This window comes from Melospiza melodia, chromosome 2 (assembly GCF_035770615.1).
Source record: "Melospiza melodia melodia isolate bMelMel2 chromosome 2, bMelMel2.pri, whole genome shotgun sequence".
In the NCBI taxonomy this organism is placed as follows: Eukaryota; Metazoa; Chordata; class Aves; order Passeriformes; family Passerellidae; genus Melospiza; species Melospiza melodia.
The window spans coordinates 66448905-66468880 of NC_086195.1; the positions used below are offsets into that span (position 1 = coordinate 66448905).

General features: G+C 43.8%; 1 protein-coding gene across 12 annotated transcripts in view; it reads right to left on the reverse strand.

Moving 5' to 3' along the window:
- Positions 1 to 379: 379 nt before the first annotated feature.
- The window catches only part of PAK1 (p21 (RAC1) activated kinase 1), a 98924-nt gene continuing 79327 nt past the window's right edge, over positions 380 to 19976 (reverse strand). For all 12 annotated transcript variants that reach the window (XM_063148693.1, XM_063148701.1, XM_063148695.1 and 9 more), the window contains 10 exons: positions 19826 to 19942; positions 19340 to 19514; positions 16349 to 16412; positions 15422 to 15470; positions 13025 to 13137; positions 7657 to 7774; positions 7119 to 7218; positions 5130 to 5326; positions 3447 to 3584; positions 380 to 1595 (listed from right to left, as the gene is read on the reverse strand). In XM_063148693.1, the coding sequence (XP_063004763.1) occupies positions 1509 to 1595; positions 3447 to 3584; positions 5130 to 5326; positions 7119 to 7218; positions 7657 to 7774; positions 13025 to 13137; positions 15422 to 15470; positions 16349 to 16412; positions 19340 to 19514; positions 19826 to 19942 (1158 nt within the window). In that variant the 3' untranslated portion in view covers positions 380 to 1508. The remainder of the gene's footprint in view (positions 1596 to 3446; positions 3585 to 5129; positions 5327 to 7118; positions 7219 to 7656; positions 7775 to 13024; positions 13138 to 15421; positions 15471 to 16348; positions 16413 to 19339; positions 19515 to 19825; positions 19943 to 19976) is intronic.

Sequence of the window (19976 nt, forward strand, 5' to 3'; positions counted from 1 at the left end):
AATCAGAAAAATATATTTAATTAAAGCCCAGGTCCAGGGAGGAAAGGGCTGAGCCAGCAGCAGGTCTCAGCAGGAAGGAATGAATTCCTGTCCAACAGAATGATGAGAGGTTACTCCAGGATAGGTTTAAACTCATCCCATATGTGACCAGAGCAGTACAGAAAAGCAGCTCCCACAGTTACAATACACATTTTTGTATGGTTTTCACTATGTGTAAAGTGGCCCTTGGGAGCCACTTGCTATCCCAGGACTGCAGAAAAAGAGGTAAGCAACAAGGTTAAATTACTTCATCCAACACATCCAAGTACCTGGTGATCATATGAGCAATGACAGACTTGTCTGGTGACAGTGAATTCTCCAGTTCTCCTCTATCCCCAAGTTAAGAAACACAGCAGTCACTTTATTAAAAAATCAGTATACAGTTTAACATCAGCCCAGTGTTTACAACCAGTCCCTCTTCTAGTAGTTCCAGATTTCCTGTTGTTTGTTACAGACTATGGGCAACCCAATAAATCAGTAGCATAAGAAACCATCACTTTAAAAAATTTGTGTCCCCACATCTCCACAGAGAAAGCAGCATCCATCATCAGTTTGTTTTCCATTGGACTTGCTCTAAGAAACAAGAGTTCTCAACATATTTTGTGGGCAAATCTTGTCTTTACAATAGTAACTGCCCTGTTTGTTAATCACACAGGGCAGCATCTCTAAAAAGCCTCACAACACTGATAAAACAACCCTAAAAGAGCTCTCTGTCATTTTCTTCCCGTGATTTATTTCCTAGAACAACAAAAATTATTTGAGATTTGTTTAGCTAGTAGAGTTGCCACTAAAGGGGGAAGGGGGAGTAGGGGGCAGTTCACACCGTTTGGCAAAAAGATCATCCATAAATTGAGTTCTTCAGTGGCTGCAGGCAGCACACAGAGGCTTTGTCCAAGCTTCCTTGAAGCATCCAGCAGTGTTGCAGGAGGGATGCACCTTCACCCCCTGGTTCCCCTCTCAGCTGACAGCTGTTCCCAGTGCTGCTGCCTGCTTCCTCCCCTCCTCGAGTCATCCGGAGCACAGAGCAGCCTCCATGGTGTAACAGCAGCTTGGCAGAAGCAGGCAAAGTGCAGCCAGCAGAAGATTTAATTTAATAAGATAAACATGGTGTAAGGCTCCACATTATTTTTAAAAATAAACACCATAAGAAATATGAAAACAAACTGGCTTCACTACGTGTAGGTCAGGTTCAGACGCTCTCAGAAAGATCTTCTCACCCATACAAAATGTTCTTCCCCTCTTGTCCCCATCATGAGGATGGCGGGACAGTTCACCATGTAAGATCAGCCATGTCCTGTTGTGTGCCCTTCCACATACAGTGAACAATGCCTCTGCCACCCTCCAGGGCAAGTCAAGGTTTTAACAACACCCCTGTGAAGAAGGAGCAGAAGGGGAGAAGGGCGAGTAATTCAGTCTCTGAAATGAACATCTGAAAGTCTTGACATGATGACTCTGTTGACTTCACCACTCTAATGGTTGTTCTTGGCTGCCTCTTTAGCCGCAATAATCAGAGGAGTGAGACTGGATAGAGGCTTTGCAATTTTCAAGAACTGGTGCTAGGACAAAACAAAAGGAAAAATGGTTAGATTTTTCAGAGTATGCTCCAGAAGTGGCTATTCCAAGCATTTTCACCTAAACCCATATGAAATCTGAGAACCTGCTCTAGTCTCTGACTACATCAATCCAGAAGCTCTGGATTCTATGACAAAATATGGGGGATTGCCTGAAGCGATGAAGAGATTTGCACCCAACACATGCTAAATTATCCAATGTTTGCATATGTTCAAGATCGAGCAAAACTCAGCAAATTCCCCTCGTGAATTATAAAGCTGCAAAATCTATAGTGAAAGAAGGTGTACTAAAATCAACCCATGGGTTTCAGACACAAGGGACAGGGTTCTGTGCAGGAATCACCTCTCATTTCCCTGTTCCCCATTTTCACAGGTCTGGAGAAATCATTGCCTTGGCCTTCTACCAGATAACAGAAATTTGCAAAGCAGCTGAAATTTGGGAGAGCAGCACAGAGCTTGCAACACAGCACCATTCAGTCTCCTATATAGGTGCTCTTCTTTTAAATAAAACAGTATTGATTATCAAAACAACTCTTAGGTGGGAGTGAAGGTCAAGTCCACAAGCTGTTCTGAAAACAAAAAGGAACAATAATCCACAAGACTTCTAAGCATCAGAAGGGATCAATCATCCAAGGCAACATGCTTCAGAGATGGAAAAAAATGAAAAGTAAAAATTCCATGGCCACAAGGCAGTTAATAACAGGCTGAAGTGTTACAGTCAGAATGTTCTCCTGCTCTGAGGAACAGAACATAGCTTTCTGATATTTTAGGACTGAAAAGTCCAGAAGAAAAAATGATCTTTCAGCTACTACCATATTGTCAGACATTTATGCTTCATTATAGTTACAGAAGGCAGCAACACATCCAAGTCTGAGCCACTACACAGATTAGTGAAGAGAAAGGAAAACAAAATGGAAACAGTCTAATTCTTAAGGTCTGAGTGTTCCTGATCACAGATCTATTTTATAAAGACTCGTGGCAAGTTTGACAGAAAGAATGCACAAAACACACTTCTCATCCATGCTGATAAAAATCCTGGCAGCTTGGTTCTCAGCTTTCACTGTGAGTTCAGACTGACACCAGGTTTTCAGTGACATATCTGATTATAGGGTGGTGAGGCACTGGCACAGGTTACCCAGCGAAGCTGTGGATGCCCCATCCCTGGAACTGTTCAAGACCAGGTTGGATGGGGCTTTGAGCAGCCTGGTCTAGTGTAGGGTGTCCCTGCCCACAGCTGGGGAAGTGGAACCAGAGGACCTTTAAGGTTCCTTCCAATCCAAGCCATTCCATAATAAAGATATCTCACAAGCTTTGTTCCATCATCTCTCAAAGGAGTAGTATCAGGCAAAATGTGTAAAAGTGAACTGCTCCAGTTAACTGAAGCCATGAACACTTCAAAGAGCTTAGTGATCCCTCCTTCCAAAAGAAGACAGCCAGAATATCTGATAGCTAGAAGCCTTCCTGCTGTCCAAATTGGAACAAGCATGACAGGACAACACACTCAGATGTCATGGCCAGCCACACGAAGAAACCACGGGAACAGGGGGGCTCTGGCAGGCCTGGGACACAGCTATTGTTTGAGTCTGGACACAGAACACGCTGCACAGCTGCTGCCAGTAGCCAGTACTGGAAAGGGAGCAGTCTGTTATCACGTTATTATAGATTTTTCTTTGAGGGCTGTGGTTTTCAGTTGCCTTTTCCCCTTGAGAGGCTACCTTACCTTTGTGCTTTCAGCTGGTGCAGTATTTAAGACCTCAAACAAGATCTCACCCCTAAGCCTGGCCTCACTCAGGACTGTGTGATTATATTGTCCCAGTCTTGCTCCCCATCACATACCTGTAGCAGCTCTTTTGCAGAGCCTCTCTTTTCCACGTCCATTTCAAGACATCGGTTTAAGAAGTCTCGGAATATGGGTGAAAGCTTTTCTGGATTCTGCAGTTCTGGAGTCCCGTTAGTAGCAATGAGATACAGGGCCTGAGACAAAAACAAGCACCCAGGAAACAGGAGGTTATGAAGATTAGATTCCACCTCTGGATTAGAGACACCCATTTCTCCTCTCCCTCCCCACAGTTCAATAGGGAGGAAAAAAACCCCACCTTATCAGGGTCACTAATCAATGCCAACATTTCAGCAAACAGAATAGCTGTGCCAGCCCTATTTTTTTGTGGATGAGATCCAACCCTTTATTGTTTTGCCCTTGTAATCTGGGTTGGGATCCTGCAGCCCTCTCAGGAGATTGCAAGGACAAAACCAACATTCCAGACCCTGTTTACACAGGGAAGTTAACTGGCACGACTCTATCACTACTCCTGTAATGACTATATCCTCATGGGAAGGTAACCCTGACTAAATAGATTTTTTCTGTTGGTACTCTGCCTGAGTGCACAAGGCCTAAAACATCAACACTATAAAGATGCAGCTGGCTCCTCACAAAGGATGCCCAGCAGGCTCTTGGGCATCTTTCCTGCAGGAAAAAGCAGTTTTGCTACTGCTTGGGGATAATGCATTCACATACATCCTCCTCTGAGAATTGAGAGACTCAAAATTCATCCATTTCAGGATTTCATGTGAGAAACTTCCTGGATTAATTTTCAAAAGAAACAGAAATCTGTCAGAGACTTTTTAATATACAGGCTTTTTGAGCACATCACTCAACATGTCCCATGGGAGTAGTCTGGTAGCCTGGGAATTGGCATAAATTGAGTTAAATGAAGCCAAAGTATTGTTACTTTAACTCGGTACTGTTTTATTCTTTATAGTCTTCTTGGCTGCTACACTTCTGTCCCAAAAATCCCCTCCAATGCAAGAGATGGGAAAAAAAAAAGTTGAACAGAATTTTTCTAGATCCCTCCAACCCGTGTAACCAGGGAAAAAGCCATAAATCTGGCTTATAGTAAGAGCAGTGATGTCCCTACATGCTGACAGCATATCTCCTTTTGTTAATAATTAAACAAAGGAAAGACATCAGGAGGCTTAAGCCCTGTCTAAAGGCTTAGGACACTTTGAATTTACTTGGAGCATGCAAGGAGGAAAAATTTGCCCATAGGAAAAAGTTTGTACTAGAATAAAACTCAATGGAATCACAGAAACATAGAATTCTTTGGGTTGAAAGGGACCTTAAAGATCACCTAGTTCCAATACTCCTGCCACGGGCAGGGAACCTTCCACTACACCAGGTTTCTCAGAGGAGAATTCTTTCATTCCCAGGGTAGAAAGTTTTGAGACATGACTGCATTGTTGCCTTAAGGTAGAACTTCTGCCTCTATTAGCATCCCAAAAAATGGGAAATTATGAGTGTGCATAATCTGACTCAAAAAAGAACCCACACCTCTGCTACCCAGAGCAAACCATGTTTTTTTAGTAAGACTATCTCAGTTTTCTCACTATGACATCTAAGGAGGCCACAGGATCATTTGAGTTAGATAGGGCTGGAGGTGATGAAACCACACCAGAGGATTCACATGAGCTCAGCTCCACCAGCAGCTTAGTGAAGACCTGAGGGGAAAAGCACTCTCTTACTCTCAGAGGGTTCTCATTGAGGTAGGGGGGCTCTCCTTCGATCATCTCGATGGCCATGATCCCCAAGGACCAGATATCCACCTTGGGCCCGTAGGCTTTCCGCGTCACCACTTCCGGGGCCATCCAGTACGGCGTGCCCACCATGGTGCTGCGCTTGCTCTGCTCAGGAGTGATCTGGGCACAGAAGCCAAAGTCAGCTGCAAAATTAAAATAGAGTGGAGGGAAAAGACACAGGAATCAGCAAGTTTCTTCAAAAACAACCCTTACAGACACCAGAGCTACAGTACACTTCCCCCTGCTGCCCTGTCTGGTGTGCTGCTGCCGCAGATGTGACAGGAGGAGTGGTTTTGTGGCTAACACAGAGGATGGTGTTTAGAGCTAAGTTTCTAAACCTGGCTCTCTGAGGCCATGAGGATTCTAGACCTGCTGACTTGTCTGTGTGAAAGATGGAGATCAGGAAATAACCACACACAGAAGTTAAGACACTCACCTGTGTTGCAGCATTACACAGATGTTACACACTATGTAATATATGGTCTAAAGACCCTTCCTGGGTATGTGAAAACAGGAATTAATGCAAGACTGAACTAGATACACCCCCCTGACCACAGGCTGCAATGTCTGGTGATATTTGCAGTCCATGGGTATTACTTCCCCTGTAGACATATCATCCCTCAAGAAGCATTTATTTTATAGAGCAAAGAGTGTTCAGAATTAAATTTAAAGTACTTAAATTTATATTGGTTGTTTTCTTTGAATAGAGAGAAATATGGAGGGCCTCATACAAAGATTGCTGCACCCTATGTTTTACTTGTATTTGGCTCACCAAAAGAAAGCTAAATCTGTTCTTGTGAGCCCAGAAAAATTAACACAGCAAGATGCACTGCCCATCCTGACCCCCTACGGCATCACAGGTCTAATTTTAGGAAGAATTATGAAAATTAAACTGATTCCTAGCTGAGTTTTCATCAAGGGTAAATACCAGGAAAGGACATATGGTTCATAAACAGGGCAAATTTCCAGCAGAGCCAACAAGCAGCTCAGATCCAGAAGGTTACTGCATCATATCCACAGGGATTTCTCTAACTTTAAACTACAGCCTGGCACCAGCACGCTGTGCTTAAAGAAACTATTCCATAAGAATAGAGCACTTTGGCCCCCATCAGTTATTCATTGCTAATGCTCCTGAGACCTGGCTCTATCAAAGTTCAGCTTTAGTTTAAAAAGCAATTATGTGCAAAAAAACCCCACCTTACTCAGCATATCTGCACTCTGTGAATTTTGAGTCATATCTGCTGTTACTGCCGACAAAAATAGATTTATTTATGCCTGTTGGGTGCTGGCCAACAGAACTGAGAGGAAGAAAAAGGGAGCACCATTCTGTTAAAGCTATAGGTGGAAGATAATAATTCACTGGTTTCCAGGGTTATCTCTGCATGGACAAGGAAAAGCACAACAGCTACCTTAGCACCCGACAGGCAGAACAGTCTCAAGATTTTCATTACTAGCAATACCACAAGGAGGAAACAACATTTAGGCTCCAGTCTGGGTTGGCATTGTAAGATTAAATTATTTCTAGTTACACAGTTTTCAATCCTCCCTCCACTTCCCCTGGCCCTTGAGTACCTGCAGTATTTTCCAGACTGAAGGGGTTGCTCATAAATAAAGACTTGTAGCCTTACACCTTCCAACCCAGCTTTCTGGACTGGAGTGGCATTAAAATACTGTTATTTTAGTTCACATAAACAGATGGCCCAAAGCTAAGTGAAGCCCGAGCCTCACTTCAAGTCTGGTATCCGTTCACAAGGATTTGTGTTTGCCAATCTCCATTAAAACAAATGCCACAGAAAAATCTACAGTAGCATTTCTACAGGCTGTTTGTCATGACAGCATCAAGCACCTCAAACACCCATCTCCCTAAAATGCCTGGCCCAGAGCAGATAACTGGCATGGTTTGACAAATCATCAGCAGTAATGTTCCCTGCATACTTAGTTTGACAGAGCCATCCATTCCCAGCAGGATGTTGTCACTCTTGATGTCCCTGTGAATAACTTGGTTTGAATGGAGGAATTCCAGGGCTTGGAGACACTGAAAAATAATTGAGATATTCTTACTGTGCATGAAATGATTCACCAGTCACAATTAGCCAACTGAAGGACTCAAACAGACTGTACATTTTTGGTAGTAAGTGTCAGGACCTTTCATATATTCAGTATGTGCAGGGCCACAGAGAGATGTCACACTGGGATCAACAGGTCCTAGGAGGACAAGTTAGTCCTAAAAGACTTGAAGAACAGACAAAACCAAGAGGATCCCACCCCCATTTCCCACTCTAGTTCCTGCCTCTGGGGTGAAACATGAGGCTTGCATTAGCATTGTATGCTGCATCCTCACAGGTGAAATCCACCCTCTAAAAGAATGACTGTCATGTTACAGAAGCTGGAAGCATTTCCATGGAGTCAGTGAGAGGCTGTGGGAAGTCCATGTCCCATTCCCAAGCAGGGCTCCCTCCGGGTGCTGCCTCACCTCCCGGCACACGGCGGCGATTTGTCCCTCGTCCATGCAGGTCTCCGTCACGACGTCGGTCAGGGAGCCTCCTGCCAAGTACTCCATCACCACCCAGAGCTCTTCTCCTACAAGGTAACTGAAGAGCCCAAGCCACATTTTAAATTCAGAATGCACAGGGTTGTAAAGCTCTCTTACAAGTGCAATAAAAACAAGAGCTGCAATTAACAGTATTGGGGAACCACATACTCCTGGTACATTCTGTGCATGGGAGCATCTGATCACAACCTGAATGACCAAAGAGAAGGGTTAGTGCAGAATGATGAGGAGAGATGTAGTGGGAGAGCTGGCTACAAGTTTCCTGTCCATAAAAGCAAGGCTGAGTATTTCTGCCATGGAAAGGATGCAGACCTGACTTTAACCACTGATCCTGCTGCTGCGAGAGAAGGCAAAGAGTTCCTACTCAAGGATGGGGCCCAAGCATGCAACCCCGATATTCGGCACACAGCAGTGGCTCTTGCACTGGAAGAGGTGGCTGAGGGCTGTTTCACTACTTCTGGCATCCTGCTGTCCTAAGCAACTGACTGCTTTGCCTCAGCCCAGGGACAGTTCTGGGTGACTCAAAAGATGCTTACCCACAACCAATCATGACAGATCACTTCTTTTTTAAGCATCGTGCATTTGAAAATCACCTCAATCTTTTCCATATTATCGAACAAGTTTGTGGTTTGGTCTGAAAATTTCAGAACCATTCATAAAGGCAAAAGAGTACATCTTATTGGAAAAAACAGCAGTTTTAAAGACTTAAAATAAAAAAGAAAATCCCCAAAAGGTGGGTCTTTTCTAAAAAAGGCTCGTAGGAAGATGGGGAGGAGACAGCTGAGATGAGAGTGGCTTTTCTCAGTCACTTGGGATATTCCTCTCTGCTGAGTGTATGTGTACCCATGTTTAAAAGGGGAAGACAGGAAATGAAGACTTCAGCAATAACTCATTAAAAACAAACAAAAAATAATTTAAAAAACCCCAAACAAACAAAACAAAAATGGAAAAAAAAACAAACCCAAAAAACCATCAACTATTTCTGCCTCTTTTTGGGTCCATCAACACAAACTTCCACGACCAATAAATACATCAGGATGACACATTCCTGAAGGAAGGAATCATCAGTATGAAAATCCACCTTTTCAGCCTATCCTCTCATTTTTCAAGTGAGTGGACAGATGAGCCAAAAGTGAGAGGACAGAGAATCTAATTAAAAGCTTCATCTGGCATTAGAGTTCATCAAGGACACATTTGCTTTCCTATAAAACACTGATCCTACTGAGGCATGGATCTGGCAGGAGCCAAATGCAAAAGCTGGGATAGGTACTAGGGAACAGCTAGGTAGAAAGCAACAGTAAAGGACAAAGAAGCCATTAAGCTTGGCATGGAAAGTAGACAGAGATGAGAGATATCACAGGAGTGAGCAAGGTGTGGCATCTACCCCCAAAGGACACACTGACAACACTAAGTTGATGAAAAAAATCCCCCTAAATAGTAATAATGGCCTGAGCTGCACCTGGATGACAGTAGTGTTACAGTTATGGACAGCTTTCAATTCCAGAGACAAAGGGGGTGTCTTGGCTTGCTGATGCTAAGGACTGTGTAGGGAGGTGCCATCTGCAGATTCTTCCAAGGTACAAAGCCCAAGGTCACAGGGCTGTGCTCCTGCAGCCAAGGTCTCAAACTCCACTATGGAACAGAAGCTGATGCACTGGCATTTTGTTTTCCCAGCATTACAGACCCAGCAATGGCAGTCCCACCTGCAGAGCAGCCCCTCTGAGTGAGAGAGGAGCAGCAAGACTGCTTTCAGAAGCATTCTGCTAACTCTGTGGGTCATTAACTTCCTGTTGGGCTCTGAAAGCCCAACCCCATCCACACTCTTTCTTCCTGCCCCTATGCCATAGCTACTTCTTCACTTCTGCCAAATCAGGCTGTCTGCAGATTTTATCAGCACCCTCTCAACACATCACCCACCACGGACATCACAAGGTTTCCCTTTACTGCCAGTAGCATTCTCTGCAGCTCAAATGCACTTGACTGTAAGAATGAGGGCAGAATGGGCTCTTTGCATGACAATCTCAGGTTCCACATGCTGGGAGCAAGCTGGTATCTCTCTGCAGCCAAAACAGACGGAGCGAGCCAAGAACCACACTGTGAAACCAAAGCTGAGCCATGAGCAGCCACAAACATGTGCCAAGATCCTGGCAACTCAATAATTGATAGATTTGACATAACACTCAGAGAGGAGAACTTAACAGTGGCTCCCTGCCAGCTGCCACCAAAGGAATGTCAGTCCAGGGTGGTACTGTCTCAGGGATCTTTCCACTCTCCTGCCAGGCTTAGTCACTGAGCTGCCCACTGCAGGCATGACTCAAACCCACTCTCTCAGCAGTTCTAGAGACACCACCAGGAAGCCCATACACCTACACGCTGCTGTGATGTGACATCAGGCACAGCACTATTGTCACCCACAGTCACCTTCCAGAACAAGCTGGCTGTAAGAAAAACCTGATGAAAATCTGTGAGGAAATCTACAGCTTTCTCTTCATCGATCTGCAAGGGCAGGCAACATCTGATCCCGTAAGGTGTTCCTCAGCCTCCACTTGGATACCTTAGGAAGCTGTTCACCAAGCCCTCTCCATCACAAATACACATCCTTTATTGATGAAATTGATGGAATTTGGAGTTGCCCAGAAGTGCAAGTTCATTCATTACAGAATTTTAACCTGCCTCCAACATGCAAACATAAATGTAGCCTGGGAAGAAACCAGTGTGTTCTTGTAGCATGACTGTCTCACATCTTCAGCTTCATTCACTGACCATCCATCCTTACTACCGTTTGGGGTTGGGGTAAACAAGGCTATCACTCATTTGGGGGTTTATTAAGTTAAGGAGTTGTTCAGAACAAAACTAAAGGGCAGGGGTTTGCTTTGTCTAGCATAGGGCATCTGATACCTGTGTTTAGATGGCTGATTTTAGAAGCAGGACTCAGGGCCTCTTTCTGGGACCTCCAGCAGGTAACTCAGCACAAGTGGCTGTTTGTCTGTACAGAAGACTGATGTCACTGTCTTCAGAGCCAGATGCTTCTAAATCCAGCTCCTAAGTACAGCTGAAATAGGCCATGTCACTATCCTAAATATCACAGCACACCTTTGTGCAACTCTGGCCACTATGGCTGCAGCAGAAAAGCTGCTTAACCACAAGCAAGTAGGCCAGGCAGTTAACAGAGGACAAAGCACAGGAAACCCTTGCACAAGGGCAGGAGCTGAGAGAGCTGGTTTATGCCAATAACTACCTTGCAGCTCCCATTAGGGACTCAGAAAGGCAGACACTGTAACAAAACCACAAAGCAGAAACCAGGCCTTGCAGTGATCAGCACATCCTTCCTCCACCTCCCTCAGCAGAAGGCAGAAGCCAACAAGTGGCATCCAAATATGAGCTTTATTCAGCACTTGGGAAGCATAAGCACATTTAGGCTGGGCAGGAGGGACACAGCTCCCCAGCAACAGAATCCTGCAGTTGCAGAACTGAAGTGGCATAATAGGCACAAGGACCCCCATGTTCATCCCAGTTGCTGTTCTGTCCATGTGCAGCACTCAAACAAAAGCTAATCCCTCTGAAAAAGATTAGTGAAAGTGGAGGACAAAAGCAGCAGCTTTTGTTGCTGAAAGTTTGAACAAGACAGCAGGACATGGAGCTATCCTGCAGCTGGGATGCACTGGCTAGGCAAGGGAAGTGAACATACACAGCGACGCTCTCTAATGGGAAGAGCCTGGCTCTCAAACAGTTTTGTCAAAACAAAGGCTCTAATGAGCCAGAGGAAAGTAACAGTTCTAGCCCAGCTGCAATTCTTAACCACTTGTTTCATTTTACACTAGGCACACACCCTCCTCTCTCTAGGAAGAGGGTGTGTGCCCAGCATCAGATCCCTGCACACACACCTCTGTCATAAAAATTTCAGGAGCAGACTTTCTGTCTCCTCAACAAAGTAGCTCTTTACAGCTATGTATGGGACACAGCAACACAAAAATTCAGCAAATCAACTGCTGCAGATTGTAAGTATCACCTCTTTTGGCTATGACATTAAAAGTCTTCAAAAGAAACCTATTAAAGAAACAGCTGGGTAGATCTTGATATACACGCAGAGCAAAAAAAGTGTGCAAATCCTCTCTCAAATTTCCAGAGATTCTAGGTCACATCCCTTTGTTGTATCTTCCAAAAAACCCAAGCTGCTGAATTTGAAGTCTGCAGCCCACCTTATCCAAGCAGTCTTTACCCTTACAAGAAGGCAAACCTGTGGTTCATCAGAACTGCTACATTCACATGTTGAGTGCAGCAGACGGAAAATCTTGCTGCAGCTCAAATGGAGCTAGCAAAAGTTTTAACAAGTGAGTGACACAGGCTTGACACACGGCAGCACTGTGATATTGATGGTGAATTCAAGCCACCATTAAATGCTTTTGCCTGCTGGGCTTTCAGCATCATGGAATGACAGAATGCTTTGGGTTCAAAGGGACCTTAAAGGCCACCTAGTTCCAAACCTGGAACCATGGGCAGGGACACCTTCCATTACAGCAGGCTGCTCAGAGCCCCATCCAACCTGGCCTTGAACACTGCCAGGGCAGCTACATCTTCTCTGGGCAGCCTGTGCCAGTGCCTCACCACCCTCACTGGGAAGAATTTCTCCATTATACCTAACCTAAATCTACCTTCTTTGGTATGAAAACTGTTCCCTCTTGCTCTATCACTAACTGCCTTAAAAGTCACTCTCCCTCTTCTTAAAAGTCCCCTAAAGTACTGCAAAGCTGTGCTGAGGTCTCCCCAGACTTCAGGTTATGTGCCACATGCCATTCACCCTCACTGCTGTCATGTTACTGTGCACAAACCTCATGGACAGTCACAGGGACAGCACTGCATCTAACCCTGCAAGCAGTCTGCTCCTCTGGCAGCAGAACACCAGCATTGCTCAGTGGGGAAGAAAAAAAGAGGAAAGCTAATAGAAATAATACATTTCAAACTCTATCTACTTCTCCTTTAGTAACAGGAAGGAAGTAAGCAGGAAGTTTGTTGTGTCAAATTTGGCAAAGGAGAGAGATGAAAAATTAAGTCCTGACAGGACCTTAGTTACCAGCATCTCTGAAGAGAGCCTAGACATCCCATTAACACTGGTTCAGATAGCTGTTTCTTCTCATTCTGGAAAGACTGCCAGGCCACCCACAATCCCACAATGCTTTAAGCAGTGCAAGGTTGTCCTACACCTGCATTAAGCTGAGCCAGGAACCCTTAAGACACTGACAAGAAAGCATTTTCCAGTGTCCCTTTGTGAGCCCTGCAAATACTGACGTACCTGTCCAAGTAGTTGACAATGTTGGAGTTTTTGTTTTCCCTCATCACCAGGATCTCATTAATAATCAGTTCTTTTTTGGGCTGCTGCTGCAAATTCATCTGTTTGATTGCAACCTGCAGTGAAAAGAGATCAGGTAAAGCATTATTGCAGGAGCCCCCAGAAACCTGCCAGTACCAGTCAATTTAGTCCCACATCCACATGAGGCAGGAAAAACACCTTTGGATCATGAGGTCACTGTTTCATCATCAGCTACTGAATTACCATTCCATAACTCTGCAGGCTCCTGCAGCCAGTTCATTTCCACTTATGATGGATGATAATGAAAAAAAGAACAAGAGGAATTGCCATTTTCATACTGGACTTCAGTGTCACAGCTGGATAGCCACCTCCCATCGACAGCTTCTTGGTAACAAAGAAGAGATCCCCTTGCTCTGGTATGGAGTGGTAAACTTTTTGTTTCTGAAAGGATTATTATATATTTTATTTTTAATTGGATCTTTCTGGAAATTTTTTGGTGTTTTTCCCTGTTACCATGCAAATTTTGCCTTCTAGAAATCTAAAGTAGGGTGGGTAAATAACACAACCATGTTTGGTACTTCAAGGTAATAACTCTATTTCTTTTGTCACAACCAGACCTGGGGGAGAGAAGCACCAATGTTAAGATAAAAGGCTCAAAATAAATGAATTTGAGTCAGCTTTATGTCCAGTCATGCCTGAAGGGCAACAGGGATGGATTTGTCAGCTGCAACCCTTTGGTTTAGTAACTTTCTTCCTGTTTTAGGATGCCTGCTCTGCATGTATGTATGCAAAGAGCAGGAAGGAAGAGTTACAACATGTTTGTAACTCTTGTATTCAAGTTTCCACACTACCAGTACTTTGTGAGAGCCCCTGGCCCTCAGAGGCTCTTTCAAATAGTAAACCTGCTCAGCACAGCTGCAGGCAGAGATAATTCATAGAGGTTACAACTCAACAGCCTTTGGTACAATATTTAGGCAAAAGGAATGAAGTGAAACTACAAAACTGCTTTACAAAACTGCTACATGGAGAGAAAGAGGCCTGGGTGAATGAACTGGAGCCAGCAACTACAGTAACTCACAAAAGCAAGGATTAAAAAAACCAAGTCACAGAGTGCCAATATAGATGGATACAATTAGCATTTTGATAGTATAGCAGGCAAGACTATAGAAAAATCCCAACACATGAGAAGGCAAGAGCAGACAGACAGGCTGCTTTTCCACAGTACTCATGAGGGCTGTACTTTAAGAAGACAAAAACAAAACCCCAGGCTGCTCTTTGTACAAGACCAGAGAGAAGAATGAAAGATGAAGAAGAAAGGGAAGGCATTTTATGCAGATAGAGAAATTCCCAGTGTTTCCATGCACTGAGTTCAGTGCACTTCACAGAAAGGCACAAGGAACAGCATTACAAAGTTACAGTGATCCCAAATGCAGACTTAAAAATTCAGGGCCTGAACACACTAGTGTAATGGGAATGATTTAAAAGTCTGTTGTAATACAAAAGTTCAAATTTTCACATGGTTGTCACCGAAGGGGTCCATAAAGAAAGCAGAAAACTATCAAAGAACTTCCCCCTCTTATAAAATTTCTCATTGCTTCAAAATAAATCTAAGAACCCTTCTTTAAAGGCAGCAATTAAAGTGTATTAATTCTTCAGGAACTGAAAAAGGAAGGGAAGGAATTTCAGCAAAAAGTACAATTATGAAATTTGCTGGTGAATAACTGTTACATTGTACAAATGCAAAGTAGACACACATTGTTGCAGACTTCCATAAATATATCTGGAATAACAAACTTGAATCTTTTAAAAAATCCTCCATCTAGAAATAAAGGTTTCCACAGTTGCTGTATATCCATGACTACTAGTTTATGATGTAAGCAGTAAGTATGGCACTTTTTAATATTTGTGAGGGAAAAAAAGAAAAGACAGGCATTCCTTGTCTCACAATTCCAGGACAGAAAGTAAGTGGGCAAAGGATGTCTGCAATTAAAGTCTGTTCTATCCAAGTTAAGTCCTATAAGTGCAGGAAGCAAAGGAGCAGAGGGCAAATAAGAGCTTGTATGGAGACAGGCAGCAATCTTGAGGAAGAGGAGAGAAACTTTTCCTGAGGACCTGCCCAGTCCAAACATTTGCTTCTAGCCTTTGCAGTAACAGAAAGAATCTTTATAAATATGAAATTATTCAGTAATCAAAACTTGTGAAGTCATTTTTTCCAGTTCTCTGCTCAGACCACTCAACCATGTCTCATTAGTAAGTAAAGACCTCATTAAAAATAAGATGTCATGAATCCCTGAAAGACAGTCTTTATTTTGTAGCATCAACTTGAACTTTTGGGACACAATCCAAAATCCACTGCTGTGGTACTCTGGCAGCACTTACCTCCTGTCCTGTAGCTACATCTATTGCTGTGTAAACTGTACCTGAGGCTCTAAACAAAACAGAGAAAAGAAAAAGAAATTATTTGTTAGTATCTCAAAGTAAAAGTGAGAGCTTAACACATGCCCCTTCCCACTTGTCTCTGAAGTGCTCTCAATCCCATTCCTTTACATGCAATAATTCCAGTGGCAAACATAATCTGAAATATTTCTGAGACTAGACTGTTGTTGAGGCAGAAGCCAGAGGATTTATGGGAAGGAAAGTTCCTAATAAGGAACACTACAGTCATCCAAACCCTTGCTGCTAAACCAGCAAACTGTAGGACTGTGAGTTTATTCCATTTCAAGTGGCATGACCACACTATCCTGGCTTGCAGAATGCCCAACATGATAACAGAGCAACAGGATCAGCTGAAGTAAACAAATGGGGCATTGTAGTGAGGAAAACAGGAGTTTGAGCCTCAGCACAGGGATCTGACTGCAGATCTGTGTTGTGCCTCAGTACAGTCTCTCCTACAACCTCTACTTTCCCCCTACCTTGCTCAGAGGAGCACAGCACATGCCTTGAGAGAGCTGATTCAGAAGCAAATCTGTACACTGAAGATGGTCCTGCAGTTCTTTCCCTGCTTGTAGCTGTATTTATCAACCTGATCATCTAATGGCATAATTTCTTATATTACAACACAATTCCACAAAAACCCACTCCCTGTGACTTTGCTGGGAACAGGAAAAGATTTGGGGGGATGTGGAACCCAGCAAAACAGCCAGAAACAAAAACAAAACAAAGAAAATAAATAAACAACCAAACAAAATAAACTTTCCCAAGTATCCCCAACAGCCCTTCCAGCAAACTAAGTTAGCCTGGTTTCAGTGAATTCTTCTTAGAATATGAAAGTGAAAGGTTTAGGCCAGAGAAGAAGCATATACTGACCCCTGTCCAATCTTCTCAAAATTCGTGTACTTCTTTTTTGGATCACCCACACTAACGATACTTCCTATAAAAAACAACAAAAAAAAAGAGAGGATTTTCTTCAAGGCCTTTTTTCATACAGCTACAAGAACTAACTGTAAGAACAGCTCCACTGACCACAGTAGGTTCTGTCTCATGAGCCACTCATCAGAAATCCAGAGGCACATGGACACCAAGGAAGTCCTCAGTTATTTACTCACTTATCATCCCAGCTGCAGCATTCCCCTGTATCAGGAACTTCCCTCCAGAAATGATGGGACACACACATTAAGAACATTTAACCTTCACTTGCAGTCATTACTAGGTGCAGGATGGGGATAGACAGGCCTGACATATGGAAAAACAGTAATTTGTTGGAAACCTGCTACTTACACTCCCAGCTTTAACACCCTGGATGATCTAAGATGTCCCTGCACTGCAATGTCTCTGAATTTGGAGCTGGGCTCTCAATCATCTTGGAGGCAACAGTCTGTTATAAAACTAGTCAAAGATTTCCCTACAGCATGACAATTTGTAGCAGCAAAAAAAAGCATTTATGATCTTTGTCTACCAGCACAACCACAACCATTAACTGACCCAGTGACTGGGCTGCAAGACTCAGGAGAGAAAGTAGAGAGCCAAACCTCCCCTGCCTGTCCTGGGCAATGCTGAGCTGCTCTTCCAGGAGCCTGACAGGCAGCACAGGTTTTAGCAGCAGTTACCAGCATCCCTCTGCTTTTGGAGACCAACCTGAGACCACCTCAGCTCATTCTCCCAGAACCAGAAGTCTTTCATTGCCTTCCTCAAAGGGAAAAGCACTTTGCCTGGTGTTCCACAGCACAGGGCTGCAAGTGGCTGCAAACTTAAACTGATTTTGATAACTCCCCTATGAGTTAGGAATGACACCCTTTTTAGGGGAAGGAACCAGAGCCAGCAATTTCTAGAGCTCAGCTGGGAGCCAGCCTCCTCTCTAACAGCACCAGGGTGGCTAAAAGGATCAAGGGATGCAGAGCAGCGCCCGAGCTGGTGTTTGCAAGTCCCCGGAGCTGCCGACATACGGTGCTGCTCTCACAGGGTCTGGGGCTGAGCCCCAACAGATCAATGCTGGCAAAAGAAACTGCTCGTGGCCATTAAGCCAAGAAATCCAGTAGCAAGCAGAGCAAGAGCAGGCTATTTTCAGACACCACTGGAGAGCAGCCAAACCCAGAGGGTTTAGGACAGACAGAGGTAGAAGTAGGGAATATCACCCATGTTTGGAGAGGAGGGCAGGAAGAGAAATTTGGCTTCACAAAACCCAGTCCAGAATTACAGAAGCAATGCTGTCTGCCCTGAGGACTGGTATTTCTGGACAAATATTCAGAAATTTTCCTTTAAAGCCTAACACAGGCTACAAGCTCAGACTGCAAATGCTTCCCCAAGGCAAGGACTGGACAAAATGCTGTGGTGACAAGTGGCAGTTGCCAGTTTTGCCCTGTTTAATGCTGTATTTCCTACCTTCCAAAGAGTCAGGTGAGGATTCATTAATGTTTGCACCAATGCTGTGCTTCTGCTGAGAGGTAGGGATTGAGCAGCCTCCTTTTGACCTTTGCATGCATTTAGCACGTATTTTGTATGTGTAAATATATTTTTGCTTTACAGTTTTCATCATTTTAGTTAAACTAAAATGTCCAAAGGATGCTTCTCTGCACAACTACAGCTCCACTGCCCTCAGTGGAAAGACATTTTTACTTAGATTAAGACTAAAGATTAAAACTTCATAACATTTTTCTGACTAGCCCACATATAGAAGCTGACACCTGGAGCAAGCAAGGTGTCAGAAGGTACATCTGCTTCCCAACACTCCCAAAAGTAGCACTTGCACTTCTCTGCATGACTGAAGTGGGTGTATTTTTATTAGAATAGCACTTTTTTTCCTGCCACAGTTGGTGCTCGCCTTGCCTGGTCACAAAAATGTCTTGAATCCTTAATGAAACAAAAATTCTGCTAATTGAGTTGGTAAAGTTGGTGTTTTGAAACAATGGGTGTGAGTTTTCTAACAGCAAGCAGTTCCAATTAATAAACCATCAAGTCAATTTAGGCTCTATTTAGAGAAATTAGTTACTCAGATACCATTTTAATATTTTAAAATTTTTTTAAAGTTGTACCCTCAGATTCAGTCTTCATCTAACTACTAGACTCTTACTCCTGAAATACTGACAAATATACCCTCAAACCAGAGGCCAGCCTTATCATAGAGGTGCTAACACAATTTCAGTCAACTGACAAGCAAGCCATGGATGCAATTAATACAGGATTAGTAGGTCAAAGAATTAGAAATGCTCTGCTCTAACAACACCTGGCCCAGGCTGAGGATAGCAATCAGTTGCATCAAAGAGCTGGTTCAGCTGTTGGATATGCCACAGCATAACCCAAAACCACCAGGCAGCAGAGGAGCACTTGCACTGAAGGTAGGAACTGTTAAAGACAGGAGGACACATCTGAGAGACTTGATGAATTTTTCTCAGGAAAAAACCCACCAATTTGGCTACCCACAAAATGTTAAAGCACTTAAAAATAACCAAGCCACTTTACACCATGATACTGAGGAAGGCAAACTTGGGGATGCATTAATTTTCTCTCCATCTTTTAGACACCTTATGTCTAACATTGCAATGTAATCATTCATGTTTCAGAGCTGCAGAATAAGATGTGGAACGATCTCAGACTCCATAGTTAAATAGATGCTATTTATTCAAGGCTTGTTTTGCAGAGCCTGAGGATCTGCAGCTCCCTGGGGACTTCAGCCAGTATCACAGGGGCTCAGTCTAAATTCAAGCTCACCCCTTACATCTTCCCCCAGTTTTGTGCTGTGACTGTGGGCCCATGCCTTCAGTAAGGGATCGCAAAACAGGGAACCATTTCAGCTTGTTGACATTCTGAGAAACCAACACAGCAGGACCTGGAATTTAACTTTTTTAGAGAACAAGGACATACTTAATTTTTCCAGTATCTCTTCATCTGACATTTTTGGCTTTTTCTTCTGCTTCTCCGTGTTCCTGACCAGCATGTCGGGTGCTGTTGTGCTGTTTTCCGAGGGAGAAGAGATAGGAGAGGTGGCCACATCTCTGGTAGGCGGAGGAAGAGGGTCTATCACAGAGCGGGTGTATATCTAATTTGTTGGGAAAAACACACAAGTCAGGTGAAGATTTAAACACTTCTATTCATCCTGTTACTGTTGTTGTCAGGGATGCATTTCTATAGCTGCTTTGTTAACAACTAGCATCACTAATGAAGGACTCGTGCCCCCACAACATGGAAGGTGACAGCACTAAGGTATTCTGCCTGAAGGAATGGCTCCCATTGCCTCCCTCCTGCTCCCAAGAAGGGCTCAGCATCAAGCCATGCAGAGGGACAAAGAGCCACAGGCAAGGCCTGACTGTGATTGCAGCAGTGCAGGCTGAACAAAGAATTTCTCCTCACAGATTTGGTGTGTTCAGGTCGTGGAGCTATCACAGGGGGTGGAGCTGCATCATCTTCATCATCCTCATCTTCAGACACTGAGGGCACTGCAGGGGTCTCAGAGACTGCCTTCACATTCTGCATGCAGTTGCACAAACAGCAAAAATCAAAA